General features: G+C 33.6%; 1 protein-coding gene across 7 annotated transcripts in view; it reads right to left on the bottom strand.

Annotated features, from left to right (window-relative positions):
- LOC106073515 (cilia- and flagella-associated protein 54-like) overlaps positions 1–21,599 on the bottom strand; it is a 68,498-nt gene that overhangs the window by 30,431 nt on the left and 16,468 nt on the right. For 5 of the 7 annotated variants that reach the window (XM_056027728.1, XM_056027723.1, XM_056027726.1 and 2 more), the window contains 21 exons: positions 21,353–21,535; positions 18,957–19,099; positions 17,462–17,765; positions 15,667–15,789; positions 15,084–15,216; positions 14,644–14,757; positions 13,327–13,419; positions 13,084–13,210; positions 12,450–12,570; positions 11,342–11,422; positions 10,548–10,613; positions 9,756–9,860; positions 9,078–9,175; positions 8,170–8,378; positions 7,339–7,502; positions 4,134–4,373; positions 3,516–3,745; positions 2,525–2,775; positions 1,994–2,146; positions 1,304–1,489; positions 940–1,027 (listed from right to left, as the gene is read on the bottom strand). In XM_056027728.1, the coding sequence (XP_055883703.1) occupies positions 940–1,027; positions 1,304–1,489; positions 1,994–2,146; positions 2,525–2,775; positions 3,516–3,745; positions 4,134–4,373; positions 7,339–7,502; positions 8,170–8,378; positions 9,078–9,175; positions 9,756–9,860; positions 10,548–10,613; positions 11,342–11,422; positions 12,450–12,570; positions 13,084–13,210; positions 13,327–13,419; positions 14,644–14,757; positions 15,084–15,216; positions 15,667–15,789; positions 17,462–17,765; positions 18,957–19,099; positions 21,353–21,535 (3,212 nt within the window). The remainder of the gene's footprint in view (positions 1–939; positions 1,028–1,303; positions 1,490–1,993; positions 2,147–2,524; positions 2,776–3,515; positions 3,746–4,133; positions 4,374–7,338; positions 7,503–8,169; positions 8,379–9,077; positions 9,176–9,755; positions 9,861–10,547; positions 10,614–11,341; positions 11,423–12,449; positions 12,571–13,083; positions 13,211–13,326; positions 13,420–14,643; positions 14,758–15,083; positions 15,217–15,666; positions 15,790–17,461; positions 17,766–18,956; positions 19,100–21,352; positions 21,536–21,599) is intronic. The other 2 variants (XM_056027725.1, XM_056027724.1) reach the window with 2 other exon arrangements.

Below are 21,599 nucleotides of genomic sequence, written 5' to 3'. Positions count from 1 at the left end.
ATACATCCTTACTCTACAAAGGCCAAGATGTTACTGAGGTTTTCTCTTTGTGGTCAGTTACAGACCGATAACTTTTCCATGCTAAAGGCACGAGATTATCAAGTGATAACGAAATCACTTTATGTCACATTGAGTCTCAAACGAGTCTGTGACAAATATTAATAAATCTAAAAGCTTGTCATAGTATGAATTTCATTTCTCTCATTTTGTAACATTTTTTAAATATGCAAACTTTATTTAAAATTGTATATTTTTGAAGATTTTGACTAAAATACACCAAACAGTGTTTCTGACTGATGCTAAAGCGTGAAATAACTCAAGACAGCCCATGTAAACTCAAGAACAGCAAGAAAACTGTTCTCCAATGGATCCCAGAAATAAAAGGAAATGAGAAAGCAGACACACTTGCCAAGTGTGGGAGAACCAAGAATCAAATAAAAATTCCACTCTATCTGAAGAAATAAAGAAACTAATAGTGAGTACAATCAATGAGAAACGGACAAGAAATCATACAAATTACAAAAAAAGACCTCAGAACCAGACACAACAGAATGTGACAATGTATGTTCTGGAAGCTGAAAATTGGGGCTAATGAAATCTGCTTTTGTGGAGTGTCACCAGAAAATGCCAACCATATCCTTCAAAACTGCATTCAAGAGGCCTGAACAAGACATTGGCCCCAAGACACAGCTATAAAAGAAAAACTATATGGAGAGCTGCCTGATCTGGAAACCACTGTGCAATTCATCTCAGATATTGGACTAGTCAACTGAAACTTCCAACATAATAATTAGAATTCAAAAGAAGGAACTTTTTTTGTTTTATTAGCATAATGTAATTTAGGAAATAAAATTCTTAAAGACCGAACAAATGTAACAAAAAAAAGATATTTTAAAAAGAAAAAAAATGTTATCTTGACCAAATCAATAGATAACTTACTTGGTATTTCTGGCATGGAAATAAATATTTCCTAATTCATGCATTGCTTGTGCAGTGAGGCTTTTCTGATGTTTGGAATTTAAGAGTTCTATATAGATAGATAAGATACGATAAGATAGATTTTAAAAATTGATGATGACTATTTGATTGTTACCGGTATATCTTTTTTCTTCTTTTGATTAGTATATTGAAAAGAATAGTTTGATATTTAACCAAACTGTTTTTATTGAAAACTCTTCTATAGCATTAATTAAGCCTAGGACAGGTTATGAGATTGTTTAATAATTATGTCTACAAGTTATTTCAAGCAATTACTATTATGTTTATGAAGTCTTAAAAGATAAATGCCTAAACCTATGCTGACCTATAGTCTTCTCATAGGAGCTGATGACATTTCCCAGTTGAGACTTGCCAATTGGAGTTACCAGAATGTCTTCAGTGGTGGAGAAATTCCAGCTATTTTTGTCTGGTGGCATGGGTGGATGGGGCTGACCAGGAGCCAGTTTAAAATCAACACGAGTGGTCTCCCCTCCACTGGCACTCTCTTGTGCTGTGAGCAATCAGTCAAATTGGTTAAAACAAAAAAATTTTCCCCTTCTCAAAAACTTTTGGAAAAAAGCAATATTTATGAAATTAAGACCAAAATAGCAGCATTATAATATTGAAATATTTTAATGGAACCAAAATGTATTAGGTGTGATACCTAAATTACTTTTTGACAGCGTGAAAAAAAAACCATTGGTTTTTACATTGTTGCCATATTGAAATTCTTAAAGTGACCAAATATTAATTAGTTTTTGAAAAAATATTCCTACAAAAAAAAATTTTCTTAAAATAAAAAGGTTCATTTTGAAGTGAATTTAATTATTCCTATGATTATAACAGATTTTTTTAACCAGTTTAGAAATAACCTTTTGTTAATTTAATATATGTAATCCATCTCATGCTTCAATATTAACTTTTATATTCTTTGTATAACCCATTCTGAGCTTAAATACAACTTGTTGTATCGCATGTTGAACATTGTAATGAAGTTCTATTTAATCTCACTTACCATTCTGCAAACCAGCCAGATAGAGACAGAGAAGTTTTCGGCTGTGTTGCAGAGCACGGGCCGTGTAATGTGATTGGCTGAGAGTCTCTCTGAATGTCTTGAGGCTGATGTCAATGTCCAGGGGCACACATGACAAAAGCAGGGCATCATTTTCTAACATAATACCAGACAACGTCATAAGAAATTCTGAATTTTTCCAATACTAAAGAAACTAAGAAATACCCAACTATTAAATCTGTGAAATATGAAATAAGCTCAATACCAATTTTAAATGTAAAAAGAACTTTGGTCAAAGCAAAAGAGTTAAATTATTGAACTAAAGTGTATGTGAAATTTAATCCTTTAAAAAACTTATTTGGAATTTTAAAATTATATTTTATATTTTATTTTATAATTATATTTATTTGATATTCTAGTTAATTGAAATTTCTATTTAAATATTAGTCTTTTAGTGTTTTAATTTCTTACTTTAATTTTATGACTTTTTTTTTTAAAGTTTAAAAAATAGAAAAAGTTTTTATTGCAACTTACTAGTATAGGTGCCATGACCAATTGGGTCAATCTGTGACCCAGGATAAATAAATGCCACCTTTGATTTGTCAGTGACAACCTTTAGCTGTGACTTTAGATAGTCCTTGAACTGGACTACATGACCTATTTGAGCTTGCAGCTGCTGAAACTGGGGCTGAGGTGGTTTAGGGCCCCCTGCTTCATTTATTCTGGCTTCTAGCAGTCTCTGAGCTTGAATAATCAAAGGAATCACCTGTTCTGCATATCTGTTACTGTAAACATTTGAAAAAATGCATGTTACTGTAAAACATTTCAAATGTATTTTTATCCTTAGAGCTTAAGACATTAATAAAATCTTTAAATTTTTCATCAGGTTTTTTTTTTGTATTCTAATATATATGGTTAAGCGCTTGGCTTCTGAGACCCTGGGTTCGAATCTTAGTGAAGACTGGGACTTTGAATTTCAGACTTTTTATGGCGCCCCTGAGTCCAACCAACTTTAATTAATGGGTACCTGACTTAAGTTGGAGGAAAGTAAAGGCGGTTGGTTTTTGTGCTGGCCACATGACACCCTGCTTGTTAACCGTTGGCCAAAAAGCATAACCCTATAAACAGCAAGGTCTGAAAGGGGGAACTTTTACTACAAATAATTTTTACTTACTAAATAATTAACTTTTTTTTTCATTTTGTAAGTGTTGGAAATTCCTACAGAAAGGAAGATAATGAATTCTAGTCCAAACCTCCTTCAGGACAGCAGGGGATGGGAGTAATCAAGGTTAGAACTCTGAAATTCATGAAGACAATCTGAAGCGCTTACCACATGACCATCAATTAATTAATAACTTGAAAGACATCATCACAGATAATTTTCAAAATAAAATTGTAATTATTAGAAAACAGACCAGGGTATACTAACATATTTAATTTTAATTTCAGAAACTTAGTTCAATATTTATGTGACCAACATGCTTTGTAATTATCAACCAATTACAGGCTTAAATTAAGTACTCACTTGGTCAAGGCGCAGAACCTCATGGCAATGTCCACTAGTTTTTCCCACTTTTCTTCCAGGTAAAGTAACTCCAGAGTCATCAGCACAAGCCTGCATGTCCATCTCATGTCCAGAATGTTGGTATCATCCAGAAGTGGATCAAACTTTAGAGAAGCCCCTCCATACTCAGACTTGACATCTCCAACCCAAGATTCAAAAGATTGTCCTAGTGACCTAGTTTTACTTCTGGCCTGTATTAACATAAATATTATACATTTCATAGGCATAAAAATTTGCCACTTGGAACATACAAACTTATAATTTTTAAATATTGTTTTAAAAAAAATAAACTAAGAAATCCATAATGTACATACAAAAAATACCGGTATTCAAATGTTTGAAAAGAAAGTACCTAGCCTGGAATGTTCACAATTAAAGCTAACTAGATTATAGATTGTTTTATATTACTAAAATAAGTCAACGTTGGTCAAAGCCTAAAATTAATAAATACATCCATACTGCAGTGTATAGAAAACAATAGATTCAATACAATTTGATTTAATGCTGCCCCTAGTGACCAATGATATTTGGTCTAAATTGATTTTTTTAATAAAAATATTTCAATATTGTCCAACAGACCCGAGCAGCTCTTTTCTCCATGGCCTCCTGAAGACTGACCATCATGTCCAGAAGGTAATCAGCTGCAACATAGAATGGCTGCCAAAAGACGGACCTCAGAGTACTCATGGTAAGCATTACAGGCTCATTAGCTGTCTGATCAGCAGTGTACATCTTTAACAGCGCAGATTGGGCACAATCCCACATTGACCTGGCAGCATTCTGGAGTAAAGTCCAGTGCTGACCTCTGTGGGCTAGAACCTATCGAACAAATATGGACAGGAGATGATATCAAGAAATATACACATAAACACAAGGGGAACTATTATTAACTACTTCAGGAGAGAAAACATGGGTCCACAACCAACAGGGACGATATACAGCCAATCTCTACAATACCTTGCTTAGGTGGATGACATTGCCTTATTGGGTAAAGAAACCTCTGACATCGCTAGAGCCTTCATACAACTAGAAGAAGCATCTCGACCAGCAGGACTTGAGGTCAATGACAGTAAAACCAAGTACATCACAATGACAAGAGACAATCAAACAGAGGGACAAAATATCAAAATCAAAGACCACGAATTTGAAAACGTCCAAACTTTCAAATATCTAGGAAGTACTATTAATTTCAAAAATGACCTACTAACACAAATAAAGGAAAGAATAGCAGCAGGCAACAGGGCATTTTATAGCACCCACCATTTACTTAAGAGCAAAATGATTTCAAGTAAAACCAAGAAAATAATATACAAAACTATAATAAGACCAGCAGCAATGTATGGAAGTGAGACCTGGACACTGACAAAGACATCTGAAAATTTACTTAACACTTGGGAAAGAAAAATTCTTAGGAAAATCTATGGTGCCATACAGGATGAAACAGGGTGGAGGACACGCACTAACCATGAGTTATATCAATTATATGAAGACCCACCAATAGTGAACGAAATAAAAAAGAACAGACTACGTTGGGCAGGTCACCTTGAAAGAATGTCAGACAACAGAGGGGCGAAAATCGTATACAGGCAAAAACCAAAAAGCAGGCGACCCAAAGGCAGACCCCGAATGCGATGGATAGATGACGTGGAAGCAGATCTGAAGCAGCTAGGGGTTAGGGCATGGAGATGAAAGGCCCAGGAGAGATCTGAATGGAAGGATGTGTTAAAGCAGGCCAGAGCCCTCCATGGGCTGTAGCGCCACTGGGATGGATGGATGGATGGATGATATCAAGATGAGCGATAAACATTAAGACATTACACATCAAAGAATTTGCTCTCCCAACCATTTAGCATAGAGTTTGTTAACTGTACTATGAAACCTTCCAATTTTCTTTATTGATTAAAACATTCCAATTTATTCTACTATAAATCTTAGTCAGTCTACAATAAAACTTTCCTGTTTAGTCTTCTATGAAACTTGCTTGCTTAGTCTATGATAAACCTTTTTTTTTTTAAGTTGCTTTAGCACTTAACATCTTTTACGCCCAGTGTGCTATGGTCCAATCTCTATGAGGACATGTAGGGGGAAGTGGTATCTGAGAAAAGGTTTCACTGCTGCCTTTAAAGCAAATACAGCTCAGCTCTAGTTGGGATTGATAGATAGTTGAGCCCCTTTGATAAGTAGCCAGTAAGCTACACAACCCACTTTCTTGTTTAGTCTATGATAAATGTAATTCTTTAGTAAAAAGTTCTGCTAGCATAAAAAATTACAGACAAAATATTTAGCAGCTCTTCATATAAAGCTCTAGTCAAACTTTATTTCCTAGTCACTTTGGTTGAACACCTAGTGTATCCAGAGAACTACAATCATATTGAAGACATAAGAGAGTTCCAGATGCAATGGTCATGACTTATTTCATATCCTAGGACATATTCATATAAGAATTTTTTTTTCCAAGTTTTAAAGACCAAAAAAATAAAAAAGATTTACTGCGTCAATGTTAACAATTGTTTTCACTTTGGTCCAGCACGGTCTGATACATGTATATTATATTTTGCCTTTATTTTTAGTAGCACTTGTAAGTAAACTCAATTGTATTCCAGTATTTCCTTTAGATGTTAAATATGCCAAACTAAATTCTTAATGCTCATCTTGGTTCCATGAAATGATGTTAAAAAAAAAAGGACCTTCTATCTGAGAAGCAAGGGAATTCTCTGTACTGACCACCAATCCCACAAACCCTAATTCAATGGCAGGGTTTAATCCATGACATGTCCCCAAAACCCTCAAAGCACCTGAGTTGTCCTGTCTGCAAATCCTCATAGCAGAGGCTTTGCAGGCCCGAACAAGCAATTATAGCACAGAACAAGATGGGCCACTGTCCTGTTGGTTCATATTTTGCACAGCTCAAGCTAAAATTCAACCTTTGAGTCAGGATTTTGTGATTTCACCATCAAAAAAGAGATACAAGACACTGATAGCAAAGACAAACAGACACAAACACTCGTTTGTTCCCCAGACAATCAAATCATTAAATAGAAACAATCTGATATAAACTTTGTCACATGTAAATTATAAGTAAGACTTGTGTGAATGTACATTTTGTTTTTTTATAGTTACAATGTTTTGTTTGGTGTAATGCACAAATTGTAAGCCAAATTTCCTTACAGACAATAATGATTATTATTATTATTATTATTAAAATTCAACAGATAGTAACCCTAATATATATTCTGTTTGACAGCCTCAGACTTGCTGATCTCCATCTCAACAGGTTTGGAAAGTTCACAAGTTCATAGCCTGTGTGGAGACATGCGCATTTCCCACAACTTCAGGGTTTCTGTCCAGGGCTTTTGTAAGAGAATTAGAGCCCAAAGTCAAATAGAGTTTGATGATGATAATGATCTCCAAAGGTATAATATTACTACATATATAATGCCACACAAAGAGATGTCCTCAAAATACCAAGTAAATAAAACCTAGATTTCCTAGAGGTTAAGAAGAAAACAAGAGAGGATTTGAGCCTCGAGAGCCTTCAATCAAACAGAGATTGATGATGATGATGATAATCACCAATGCTACAATATTACTAATCATCTTCTTTTTTAAAGTAACGTCTATATTTCATAGGTCAGATAAGGGGTGCAGATTTATTTAAGACAACTATTATGCCACACAAAGAGATGTCCTCAAAATACCAAGTTCATAAAACCTAGATTTCATACAAGTTAAGAGAAAAATATAAAACGTTAATAGAGTCTCTACAAATAAAGATTGATCTTACCATAGCTTTCTTAAAACAATTAAATGCTTTCCTCAAGGATTCCGCTATGTCAATAGATGAAAGTGACTCCACTGTAATACTTTTATTCCTCTCTGAGATGTCTGATCTATAGGTGCGGGGCGTTTCTTCTATAAAGTTTATAGGTGAAGGAGATCTGGCCTCGGCTGAAATAAAACAAAGTTAAAATTTACTATAATGGGTGGATGAGAGGCAAATACCACTTGGCAAGGGGGTTCAAATTCAAATCCTGAAGGTAGCACAGAAACCTTTTCCCAGATTCCCCCTCACCCTACTGGTCCACAAAAAGGACTGTATTTTAGTGCTCTGAGTATGCTATAAACAAGAATGTTGCTAAAACAAGTGATTAATATTTAAAAAAACATGGGAAGTTGTTGTTTTTTCTCATGACAAATTTATAACTGATTTTGACCATAATTCTTTGTAAAGATAGTTCTACACAGGGTCATAGAAAGTGTTATTAGTTCTACATAGGGTCATAGAAAGTGTTACTAGTTCTAAATAGGGTCATAAAAAGTGTTACTAGTACTACATAGGGTCATAAAAAGTGTTACTAGTTCTAAATAGGGTCATAGAAAGTGTTATTAGTTCTACATAGGGTCATAAAAAGTGTTACTAGTTCTAAATAGGATCATAGAAAGTGTTACTAGTTCTACATAGGGTCATAGAAAGTGTTACATCTGGTGGGTGGGAAACCACTCAGAAAAAAAATCTAATGCTAAGGAAAATCATAAATAAATAATTTTAAAATTATGTTGAGGCTACAAACAGATTATTTCAAAGTTTCACAGCCAGCATGTGAAGTATTTTTACCTCCAGTAACCACTGTAGCAGCTAGTTCAATGCCGGTTACTTTAAGTTTTGCTGCTGCAAATGATTTCTTTTTAGAAGAAGAATCTACCAATGATTTTCCCCGGGATATAGGTGTATCCAGTCCAGCTTGACTTTGAGCTCCTTCTCTGTCTATAATGATCACACCAGCAGTCTCCAGGGTAAACCACTCTGGGTCTAAGAAATCACTTCTACCAAGAAAACAAAAATTCAATTGAGCTTAAAAGTGAAGCCCATAAATTGTACAAGTAAACAGAACACAGAGTATGAAGCCCTAAACAAATAATTAAAGCTCAAGTTAAAAAATGAAAATTATTTTTATTGTATTATTGTTATTATAATAAATTTTATTTCAATGGCTCCTCTGCTTTCACAAAGTGCACATGCAGATGAGAATTGTTAGGATACAAATCTAATAGATTTAAGAAAGTTATTTGAGTAGTAATCTCGAAACCAAAAGAGTAGACAGATATAACAGTTTAATAGATTTAAGAAAGTAATTTGAGTAGTAATCTCTAAACCAAAAGAGTAGACAGAATAAAACAGGAAATACAAACAAGCTTGACAAGCTTAGAGTCTTTAGAGGATGTGACAATACAGACTAGTATCGTGTGAATAAATGTTTAAAGGTTGATTAAAGTGTTATCAAGTTATTGGAAAACATCTGAGAGAACATAGCCGCTGTGCAGACTCGCCTAGGATTGAATAGTCAGAGCATAACAGAATGCCTCACCAAAATAGAGCCACTACAAGAAATACTCCAAGAGCTTCGCCAATACAGGAAGACAATGATTATTTTAATATTATTATACTAATTATGATTTTAATATAAGTTGTAGAATTATGCATATATATTTAAAAATTAACTGAATTCAAAATGTTCTTTTCACCTGTATAAAACTGAGTTAGTCTGTCCCAGAATTTTTTCTCTTTTTTCCAGTTTGACCAGTAAACTATTGAAGTGACTTAGACCTTTAGTCAGATTGAGCTGAAAGGTGTGAGGGTTAAATCAAAAATGTGTCATTGAATATAAAAAACAAACACCTGTTAAATTTACAGTTTCATAAGTAACTAAAGACGGAAGTTGAGGTAGTTAGAACAGCAGAAAAATGTGAAAAGTGAGGAAACTAAAGGTTAAAGGTGATTCAATAAATTAAATCTTCATCTTTACCTGAGCCTAAAGTTAACTATCATTTAACCACAATATAATATATCCAAATGGCTCTCAGTATTTATTTAACAACAAATATACATGACTAAAATTCATTCAAAATAGGTTTGTAGTAGGCTAGGCAATGACAACGGAAGGGTAAATACGATAGTCTAGTCACTAGTAGCACCTCGTCACCAGAATCAACCTACTTAAACTTAACAGAATCTACCAGACTTTTATAAACATTTAAGTCATTGATCAACATGCATGACTAGATTGACCTAGGAACACAAGTAGGACGTAATCATATTCTTTTTAAAGTAATGTCTGTATTTCATAAGATAAGATAACAATGCATTACTACTAATAAATTAATATGAACATCACAGTTTCTGACTATTAGCAACCAGCTTGCCTGACTTCTCCATGGCAGCTCCTCAGCGCAGATGTTTCTAAACTTTTTGGATTTAATGTAAGCTCTGTAGGTGTCCAGGAACAGTGACGTCAGTTTCTCTAAAGCCTGAAAGAAAAGAAAAAGTCACTTTGAAACAAAATTACAAATAAATGTGAGTGTATGTGATTGTCTGTCAAAACTCTTTCTGTATGTATGTGCTTCTAGTTAGGATAACATGTTCACAAAATGTCAAATTCAAGCCATAAATGATGGACATGGTTTTTGGTTTCATTATTTTAATATTTCCATAACAATATTCTATATTCCCATAACAATATTCTATATTTCCATAACAATATTCTATATTTCCATAACAATATTCTATATTTCCATAACAATATTCTATATTTCCATAACAATATTCTATATTTCCATAACAATAATTTAACTAAAGTTGTTTGGGTTCTGCAAAGTATCTTTTACATGAGCACAAAAAAATGTAGACACTGTAAAGATTGGAATAATTTTTTAAAAAGAAAAAAAATCTCCCATTTCAGGCCTTGGAATTTATAGGACAAAAGATGTAAACCTTATCTGTTTCAATGTCCAATGGTTAGTGAGGGTGTAATGTGGTCAGCACTAAAGGCCAAACACTTTTACTTTCCCCAACTAATATCAGGTAATCAAAACAACTCAAAATCATGAAACTAAAAAATCATGAAATTCAAAAACCCAGTCTTCACTGGGACCAAACTCAAACTTTAAAAACTGAAATGAGAAACTAAACCATAAAAGCTTAAATCAACTACTTACTAATAATTCCATTTCTTCTTGGCGCTGTCTCATTACTTCATTCATTCCACTATGTACATTGAGAGGCTTTAAAATAAAATCAGTTATTGTCATTTAAATAAATATTGAACAGCATGTCATATAAAAAAAAGGATGTATCGCAAGCTCATCATAAATGGAAAAATTATTTAAGTGTCAAGAGCATGACTAAGGCACCACTTTAATGTAGCCAACAATCCTACTTCATTAGTGTGATGCTTCAACTAATTGGATATAAAAGATATCTTGTCTCTATTCATCTTGCCACTGGATAACTGTCCAACTCTCTCCCTATCCTTCTACCCCCTCTTTGATTCATGGCACTAATTTTGTGTTTATTGAGTTTTCCAGTGAATATGAATAAAAAGTAAAAACTGAGTTCTATATTTGTATAGCTTATTATTTATGTATTCATATTTTATTGCTTCAATGCTAAATAAAGAGAGAATCCACACATTATTTCTAAAGTGTAAATATTTTTTTTAGCTTACAGTGTCACTGAGTGTGTTAAATTGTTTCTTATTTTTACAGATAGTATATCAGAATAGGACACACATTTATATTAACACTCTTCTAATTTAGCTTTGATCAAATCATACCGCTGCATGAAAAGTGGGGGAACTGCATGTGGGGACATCATTTTGATCATAGCTTATGCTCAGACATCGATCTCATTTCAAGGAGATGATTCATAGTCACTTCATGACTGAAGGCCATAGATCAAAGAGTATATACAGGCCAGTAAATATGCTATAACATACTATGCATTAACTTACTTTATATTTTGTTTTTCTAACAGGTTGTGCAGGAGCTTTCTTGTTGGCAAGTTGACTTTTCTCAGCAGCACCAGTTTCCTGCTTTGTTGGAAGTAAATCATATATTCAATAAAGAAAAAATTAGGCATAAGTAAATATTGGTGTTAAAAATTGAAGTATAACAGAAAAATAACATGAACGTTTAAAATAAACAGAAAATATAAATCTGTCCATGTCATTATATGGTTTATGACACATTCATTACTAAAAGAAAGAACTCAGACAAAAGCAAAAAAAAAAACCCATTCCGTTAATGGCAATGTCTTCAATTCCGAAGATTAAGGATGATTCACATGACTATGCCGACCCAGTTGCAACCAGCATGTTTCCCGGCATCTCGTGCAGACAAAGCCTTTGTTCATTTTCTTTCCGTCTTCTGTGCCTGTCTTCAATAATGGCTTTTCTTTGAGTCTCAAATGTTTGTCCTCCAGTCGTTGTGAGAGCTCTCCAACTGTCTCTTTCACAGGCCATCTGCTACCAGCTACTTTCCTCTATGCCAGTGAGGGCAAAATGGCGCCTGAGTTGATCTTTAAAACGCTAATGGGGGGGCATCTCTGTAACCCCATCCTCCTTTAATTTCCATTAGCCTCTATTCAGATTCTGGATTTTTATTTACTGCTACGCTCTAATTAAATAATATGTACAAAATGTGGTTTGATTTTTGCCAATGATCTTACTAGCAGCATTTAAAATTTTATAAAGTTTACTTTTTATTTTTTAATATCACAACAGTGCCAAACCTGGCAGAGATGCTGAAACTTAAAAACCACATAATAGGTTTTCATTGCAAGTTAAAATCTATGTCCAAAAAGTTAATGTTTCATATAAATTTTTTCTATTTCTAAATCTATTGTTTCATATAAATTGTTTCTATTTCTAAATCTTATGTTTCATTCAAATGTTTCTATTCATAAATCTAATGTTTCATGTCAATTGTTTCTATTCCTAAATCAAATGTTTAATGTCAATTGTTTCTATTTCTAAATCTTATGTTTCATGTCAAATGTTTAGATTTCTATTCAAAGGTTTTGCTCCATGTACAAAGTCTCTATTTCTATTCACCACTTACTTTCTTTTTACCATATTCTACCATCGCAGCAGCAAACTTTTTGGGATCATCACCTATACCGATTACTGCCCCTGGCTGTTTGTCCATGTACGCCCTTGGTCCAATAAAAGTTTCATTACGCCTGAAACACAAGTTGAAATAGAACTTTTTTTTTTACAGTAAATTTAGCGGAACTTAATTTAATTCAAATTTTAATCTAATCCACCTTTATGAAATGTCAGTATTCTCTAATGGTGCATGGTTCACATGGAAAGATAAGGATTTTGATTTTTTTTTTACAATCCCTTAATATACATAGCTCGTCCAGTGAATGATAAGTATTTTGTTTTTCAAATTCTATTAGAATCCTTAAGTATACTTAATTCTTCAGTATATAATTTTAATATTTGATTTAAATAAAATCCATGAGTATGCTTAGCTTTCTAGTGAAAGATAAGAATAGTTAATCTTTTATTTTAGGATAATCCCTGAGTACACTTAGTTAGTGATAAGGTTACTTCTTTGTTGGAGAAAGTTTAAAAAAAATAAATTAATGTTCTTCATCCACACCATAAATGATTCTTTCCATTATATTTGTTTTGCTTAATAATGGAACCAAGGTTAAGGCTAATTGAAGAACTGATTTGCACCTTACTTGTTTATCCACTGAAGACCATCGTCACACCAGTTTTGAACTTCGTCTGTTAAACCTTCACTGAAGCCTTTTTGAGTGACTTGTACCAGGAACTCCAAGTAGCGATTTCTTTTCTTAAATTTCAATACTACGAGGAAGAGAACAAAAAGTGGACTTGAAAATGACATTCTCAATATTTATAGTGATCATGTCTAGTGGGACACATTCTACAAACTGAAAAAATAGTTAAATGTAATTCCTCACCTTCTTTATAAGCCTGAGAACTTGGCATGAAGGCAATGTACGAGTGAAGGATGCTGGGATTCTCACTGCCACTCAGTTCAAACTCTGACGCAGCTAGACATGCAAAAAAAAAAGGAAGGAATTGTTTTTAAATTTGAATTTTCGGAATTTTTGAAAACACATTAAGCCACATCAGTAGCACAGAATTTCCACAAATCAGCACTATTGAGATCACGTTGTATACATTAAATCAGCATTATACAGGTTAAGATAACATGGCTGCCTGTTCAAGTGGTATATAAATATGCACTCTGGGACTATCCATGATGGTCAAGGTTCGGATGTAATAGGTTCAATTTATGAAGGAACATCCAATACATGTAAATTAAACAACATTTAGAGACCCTTCAGAACAATAAAAAATGTAGGCTAAAGTAGCAATAATACATAAAACACTTAACCATAATTTAGTAATACAAAGACAAGACCTAATAAAATATTCAGAAAGACACAAAACACATTTCTTATTTCACATGCTAGGACAAATTCATATAAGTGCTCCTTTATCCCTAGAACTATTAGAGCATGGAATGGGTTGCCTGAATCAGTCAGGAAAATCAACGATATCGCAGATTTTAAGTCACTGATTAACATGCATGACTAGATTGACACATGGATATGCATAGGACATAAATTTCTTCTCTTTTGAAGTAACATATATAATTTATAAGATAAGATAAATAAAGACATTTAATTATAAGTATACAAATATATTTTAGCTGTAAAACACATTGGTTACAAAAAAATAATTTTGTGAAGTACTTTTTATAATTAATTCAAATATCAAACTAATTATTTGATTTCTGATTTGTCTGTGATTAGAAAACATCTCAAACTCTGAATAGTTTTTCACATAGTGAAATCATCAGCTTTACATAGCACTAAATGTGCTGCCTGGATATTCTAGTATATACTATTGTTGTATGGGCTATCAGGTTACGTTGAACTCACCAGCCATATATACCACTGTGTGGGCTATCATGTTATACATAACTTACCAACCATATAAACTATTGTGTGGGCTATCAAGTTATACTTAACTTATCAGCCACATATACCACAAGGTGGGCTATGAGGCTATACTTAACTTACAAACCATATAAATTACTGTGTGGGCTATCTGGTTATATTAACTTGCCAACCATATAAATTATTGTGTGGGCTATCATGTTATGCATAACTTGCCAGCCATATATAATATTGTGTGGGCTATCATGTTATTACAAAACTTACAAGCCTTGTATACTATTGTGTGGGCTATGAGGCTATTTCACTTACCAGCTTTCTGAAGACTTAGAATGTGCGCCTCCAGGGCCCTCAACTCCTCATTCTCAGACTCTTTCTTGTCTTCCCTTGGTTTGGGTAGTGGCACAGACACAGGCTTCTTGTCTTCTGAAGAAATTAAATTATATTCAAGGTTTTATGACAACCACTAGTTATTTGTATCATAAAAAAATCCTAAGCTGAAATGCATGCACTAGAAACCACTGCATATTTCATCACTGATATAGGACTTTTTATTTTTTTATCCTCAAATGTTTTGAATGAACATAACGAAAAGGAAGAAAATTAAACTTCGTAAAAATAAAATAGCAAATTTTCCTCTACAGGGGGGGGAGGGGGGGGGGGCGCTAAAAACATTTTAACTTCATTAGTATAATTTGTTTTTCTTGTTCATAAGAATCCTTATTTTACAGTATCAAAAGGGAGATAATTACTTGCTGATGACTCATCTATTTTGCTGCTCATATTGATTTCTGCTACTTTTGATTCTGGTTCAATTTTCAGCAAACGTTTCCCTTCCTCTAAAATATTGTCAGCCAAGGCATTCTGTCCCCAGCTTTTCAAAGTCTAGAGAGAGATAAAAAAAAACTATAATAGCATAGGTTAAGAAACAAACTATTTAAAATATAATTTAATAATAAATTAATAATTAAGTTTATATAACACCGTTAAAAATTATAATTTATGCTCAAGACAACATAACAGAGATAAAAATGAGACTAAAGATTGCAAACTAATTAGGTTTTGAACCAGAAGACGAGACCGTGGAACACATCCTCTACGAATGCAGGCTGCACAGAAACACATTCAAAGATATTAGTCTTGAAACAGAACTGGTGCATGTCAGGGTCTTGCTCAGTACCAAGACAGGCAGACCCTACAGAACACTGCCAGATATCTGAACCGTGATATAAGGGATTAATCCCAGTACGGAGCCTTAGTGCATGGAGGCTTACAAATACTTAAAGAAATATTTTAAACCTATGTAAATTTTAACCAATCTAACATGGAAGCTACCTTCCCCATTCTAAATGTGATACAGGCTATCATGTGGTTCAAGCCATCACCAATGATGCCATGTCGCCTCTGAATTAAACTGGATGGAATCTCTTGCAATACTGCATGACATCTTTGTAAGATCTGAAAAAAATTACAAAATCAAAAGTTTTCATAAATTGTTTATATTTCTGTTATAAAGTGATTAAAAGTGTTGCTTCTTTAAATTAATAATCAAATATCTCATTATTTTTTGTGGCAAGTTTCATATCCTCTTAAAAGGCTGTGCTTGAATCAGAAAGTTTGTCTATATGTGATAATCGTACTGTATTGCAGATATTTGGTTGATAGAATCTGGGTTGTTAGGAAAAATTCTGTTTATTTATTGTGATTTCATTGGTTTATTTTGGTCCTTATGACAATGTTATTTATGTTAGAGAACTGAGCCTTAGATTAAATAGACACCCTCAAAGCTTCTCTAAAGGCGTTTAGCATAGACCCAGCCACCTGGGAAACAGAGGCACATAAAAGAGCATCATGGCATCACGCTGTGAAAACTGGCGCACAGGTTGCTGAGGAAAAGAGAGCAACGCTGGCAGAAGAAAAACGCCAGAGAAGAAAAGCAAGGCCAATGACACTAGCTCCAGTTGGAAAAACCTGCCCAGTGTGCAGCTGAACATTCCGGGCTCACATAGGACTCACCAGCCACATGAGGAGGCATAAAACCCCAGTGCAAAGCCCTCAGCCCCCAGGATAATATAGTGGTCATCATCGAATCATGATGGACGAACTATATATATAGATTAAATAGTATTGAGGCAGTTTTCTAGCTAATTTAGTTAGTTGTGGTACTTTAGCCTGCGATTGTTTTGCAGCAGTGTTATTTACAGTTTATTTTATTATCTGTTTAAAATAAGTATATTCTTTTCTTCATCAATTCCTAGTGTTTTAGAATCATTGATAGATAACCTTGTTTGTCCATTAAGCCTATGCGAGGAATTCACAACACTATTACTATTTTTAATGAATGTTTAATACATTTTGTTAAACATTTAAGTAAAATACATTTTAACATACTTGGATAAGTTTAAATACTTCTATATGATTTGCCAGAAAATAAATGCAACAATTGTTTTGAGAGAGATTTCCAGTGAGAGACTAAATGCATAGTTTAAAGTTATTTAAAATCTTATTTATTATTACAAAGCTTATATCAACTCACTCAGTCTGTTTGTCTGGTAAAAATTATTTCTACCACAACTTTAAACAATTATTTATTGTACCTAACAAAACATGAAACAATAAGAAATTTAACCAATTTTTTTTTGTTTGATATTGGATAAGGGAGAAAACTTCTCTACATTACTGAGAGATATAGTTATAAGTGTGGAGTTTTTTCCCTTAGTTAAGCTATGCTTTTCTAAAAAAGGATTTTTTAAAATATATTTTGCCTGTTAGAAATAGTCACAATGTTATGAATCTGTTAAGTATGTGAATAATTTGAATGTTTGAATACATCATTGGTCAGAATGTATAGCTGAGTGGCACAGTACTGCTTGGCTGAGTTGCCTTTCCTGAGCACCTAAAGGCATCCCAGATACCTTCTCTCAATTACCCCCTCACCCCGAATGTCTACAAAAAAAGACAGGACTATAACGCACTGAGCTTGCTTCAGCATTAAAAATGTGCTATACAAATGCAACTTTTAAAAAAATAAACAGCACACCCTTCATAAAACTCATGTTTCTCCTAACACATTAAGGTGCACCCATTTGGCAATAAAAAGTCCTAAGCTTTTATAAAATATCCTACAAACCTGAATAACAGGCAGGGAAGGAATCTTGTGAAAAAGAATTGGAGCCAAGAGACCATAGATCTGAACCACTGCTTGCAAGGCCAAGCTTGGCTCATTCAGCCAGCCGGCCAGCTCCACAGCTACTAGCATGTTCTGGCACAGCTTCAGCCTGCGGACCTGGTTGTGGGATAGTGCTCCTCTGTCACACACAACATCACAGTACAGCTGACCTTCCCTGATGGCTATTTCAGTCTGTATAAAGATGCTGGTCAGAAAGTGCCTTAACAGAATTGGAGAGGACATCTGGGCAGCAACTTGGTTAAGTCTAAAATACAAACATTAATTTGATCTAAATTGATTTACAAAGATACATGAATATAAATATATATATATATAATTAAAACAAATTAAGTTTGACTAAGAATCTTAAGGTAATTGATGAAGACGACTCAAGATTTTATTGAGTATAAGTCATCTTTTACCAATCTCAACTGTCTATAAATAGTATATTGTATGTTAAATGACCAATTATCTTTGTTTGGCCTGACAGATTTTAGCTAGCCTTTAGATAGCTATTGGAGCAAAGCAGATGCAACACTATATTCATAATTTAAAAAGATTTCCCTTTTAATTAAAATGGTAATGACTAAATAAAATACAGTCCAACATTTTATATCATATCCTCACTTAGTACTAAGTTTTTTTAAAGATTATTCTTTTGCTTGAAAGAAAAAGGGAGAGAAGAGAGATTAATTACAATTGTTCTTTTACATTATTAATTATAGACATACACACAAAATATATTTGAACAAAAAATGCAAAATTATAAAATCTACACAAATTAAAGTCAGGATGTAACAAATTTCTTTATACTTCTTGAGATGAACAATCCCTTATACTTCTTGAGATGAATAAACCCTTATACTTCTTGAGATGAACAATCCCTTATACTTCTTGAGATGAACAATCCCTTATACTTCTTGAGATGAACAAGCCCTTATACTTCTTGAGATGAATAATCCCTTATACTTCTTGAGATGAATAATCCCTTATACTTCTTGAGATGAATAATCCCTTACACTTCTTGAAGATGATCAATCCCTTCAAACTACCTCATCCAATAGTGGAACAAAATTGTAAAATCTCTCTATTCAAAAGTCTTATCTTCCAAACTGATGGGGTCGTAAGTACAAATCCTGTATAGGACCGGCATTTGAATTTCTGGATTTTCAGCATGCACCTGAGTTCACCCAAATATTATAGGGACCTGACATATGTTTCAGAAGAAAAGTCGGATGTTTGTTGTGACACCATTGCTAATCATCGGCCATAGAAATGGATGAGATTTATATCTTCTACCCCATTCATCACAAGATCTGTAAGATGTACCAAAACATTTACCTATTTTTAAGTCTACTTCAGTCAGACCTCATGTAATGTAAAAAAAAATATAACATTTTCAGTCTTTCAGGACATATCTCTTTCCTGTCAAATACACAAATGGTTAATCACTTACCTAGATAAAGTCAGCTTAAAGTTCTGCTTCCTCTCTGTGATGTACGTTTCACTTTCTGGAGTCTTTGGTTTTGTGACAAAGTAATCCCACAATACACCACAAGCTTGCTTTGCAAGGTCATAGCAGCCAACTTGATAAGCCGTCTGAAAATAATTCAAACTTTTCAATCTTATCTTATATAATACAGACGTTACTTCAAAAAAGAAGATGATTACGTCCTAAGCGTCATGCATTTAGTCATGCATATTAACCAATGACTTAAATTCTGCCAAGTCACTGGTTTTCCTGGCTAGCTCAGGCAACCCATTCCATGCTCTAATAGCACTAGGGAAGAAGGAGTATTTGTACAAATTTGTCCTAGCATATGGGACGAGGAATGTGCCTTTATCTTTGTGTCTTTCAGAGTATTTTATTAAATTTTGTTTTTGTATTTGAAGATTATGGTTCAGTGTTTTATGTATGATTGCTACTTTACTTTTGAGCCTTCTGTCCTGAAGGCTTTCTAAATTTAGTGATTTTACTTAAGGTGTTACTCTAGTCAAATGTGAATATTCGTTTGTTATGAATCTCACTGCTCTATTTTGTGTCTGTTCCAGTTTCTTAATGTTTTCTTGAGTTGAGGGGTCCCAAACGGAGGATGCATATTCTATTATTGGCCTAACCAAGGTTAAGTAACATTTTAGTTTTATGTTCTTATTTGATTTATAGAAATTTCTTTTAATAAATCCTAATGCTTTGTTTGATTTTTTTGTAGTTTCATCAATATGTGGATTCCATGATAGTTTTTCATTTATTATAACACCTAGGTATTTTGCGTTTTTAGTCTGTGATACTGGTTTGCCATGAATAATATAAGTGGAATTAATTTGTTTTAGTTTTTTTGTTACTCTTAACAACTGACATTTTTCTGGGTGGAAAGACATGCTCCAATTTGATTCCCATTTCTGTAATTCATCTAATTCTCTTTGTAAAATATCTGTGTCTTGTGTTGTTTTTATTGTTCTATATATTATGCAATCGTCTGCAAATAATCTGACTTTTGTTCCTGAACTAATGCAATTTGGTAAATCATTTATGTAAATTAAAAATAGTAGTGGACCCAAGACTGTACCTTGAGGTACACCCGAGTTTACTGTTATCGGTGTTGATTTAGAGCCATTTATTATTACAGTTTGTTCTCTCCCTATCAGAAAGTCTTTAATCCACTGATGCAGTGGACCATTAATGCCGAAATATTTTAATTTTTTAAGCAAACTATGGTGGTGAACTTTGTCAAAAGCCTTAGAAAAATCTAGTAAGATAGCATCTATTTGTTCACTATTATCTAAACCTTTTGAAAAATCATCAATTAGTCCTATTAGTTGTGTTTCACATGATCTATATTTCCTAAAGCCATGTTGGTATGGTGTGAGGACATTATGTTTGTCTAAGTGGTTTATGATGTTACTACATATTATGTGTTCTAGGATTTTACATATGATGCTGGTAAGTGATACTGGTCTGTAGTTCCCTGGGTCAGATTTTTCTCCTTTTTTAAATAGGGGGGTGACATTAGCTTCTTTCCAGTCCTTTGGTACTCTGCCCTGGTTAAGTGAAGCCTGAAAGAGTATTTTGAACACTGGGGCTAGCTCATTACTTAGTTCTTTGAGTAATCTAGCTGGAATACCATCAGGTCCAGAAGCTTTATTTGGTTTGGTGTTGGCTAATAGTTTTTGAATTCCATTTTCTTGTACTACTATATCTTCTATGTTGTCTACTTGGTTCAAATTCAGTAATGTCTTTGTCTCCTGGGGTTGAGAATGCTGATGCAAAGTATTTGTTTAGAATGTTTGCTTTAGTTTCATTATCATTATGTATTATGTTATGTTCATCTTTTAATGGCGCTACGCCTGTTGTTTCCATTTTCTTATTTTCTTCCATTTTCTCAATATAAGTCTTTTTCCATTACCATTCTAGTTTTCTTTAATCCAATTAGTTTTTACAGGCAAGTGCTCTGGTATACTGATAAGTGCACATTCCCCTCCAATGATCATGGATCCTGCCTATTTTGGGGAAATATTTGAGGGAAATACTTGATGTGTAAGTTTCAAATGTTTTTTCATAAATAAATACTATGTTCTAGCCTAAGCCTACTCCAGGGATTGGGGTCAAGTCAGGTTAAAGCCTGGGAACATATTGACAACAGTCCAGAGCACGTACCACAAGAAAAGAACAGCCATATTAGGGTTTCTGTGTTGTTGCATATCAAGAAGATGTTAAGCTCATAAGGCTCTTATAATGATTATTTCGAATTCTGGATAATTCTAAATTAAACTATTTTGTCTCAATATCATTCATTCAGTATAAATGAAATAAGAAGCTTCTTTTATTTTAATTCACCTATCATATGATCCTACCTGACTAATGGAGGCCCAACACATCAGAATTGAGAGAGGCTGCGATGCTAACAATGGCCTGGTGGAAGCCCCAATACCATCTCCAATCAGTTTTCCTTTATCTGTGTAGGCAGCTACAGCAAACAGATAGCGTTCATTGGGCTGGAGGTTACAGACTTTCAGTCCATACAATGATGCAGGAATCTAGAGAAACAATGAATGAGGGCATGTCGTAACAAACTTAGGCTTGTTGTGCCTTATTTACCTG

The sequence above is a fragment of the Biomphalaria glabrata genome, chromosome 4 (assembly GCF_947242115.1).
Source record: "Biomphalaria glabrata chromosome 4, xgBioGlab47.1, whole genome shotgun sequence".
Classification (NCBI taxonomy): domain Eukaryota; kingdom Metazoa; phylum Mollusca; class Gastropoda; family Planorbidae; genus Biomphalaria; species Biomphalaria glabrata.
This window is presented reverse-complemented; position numbering and strand designations above follow the sequence as displayed.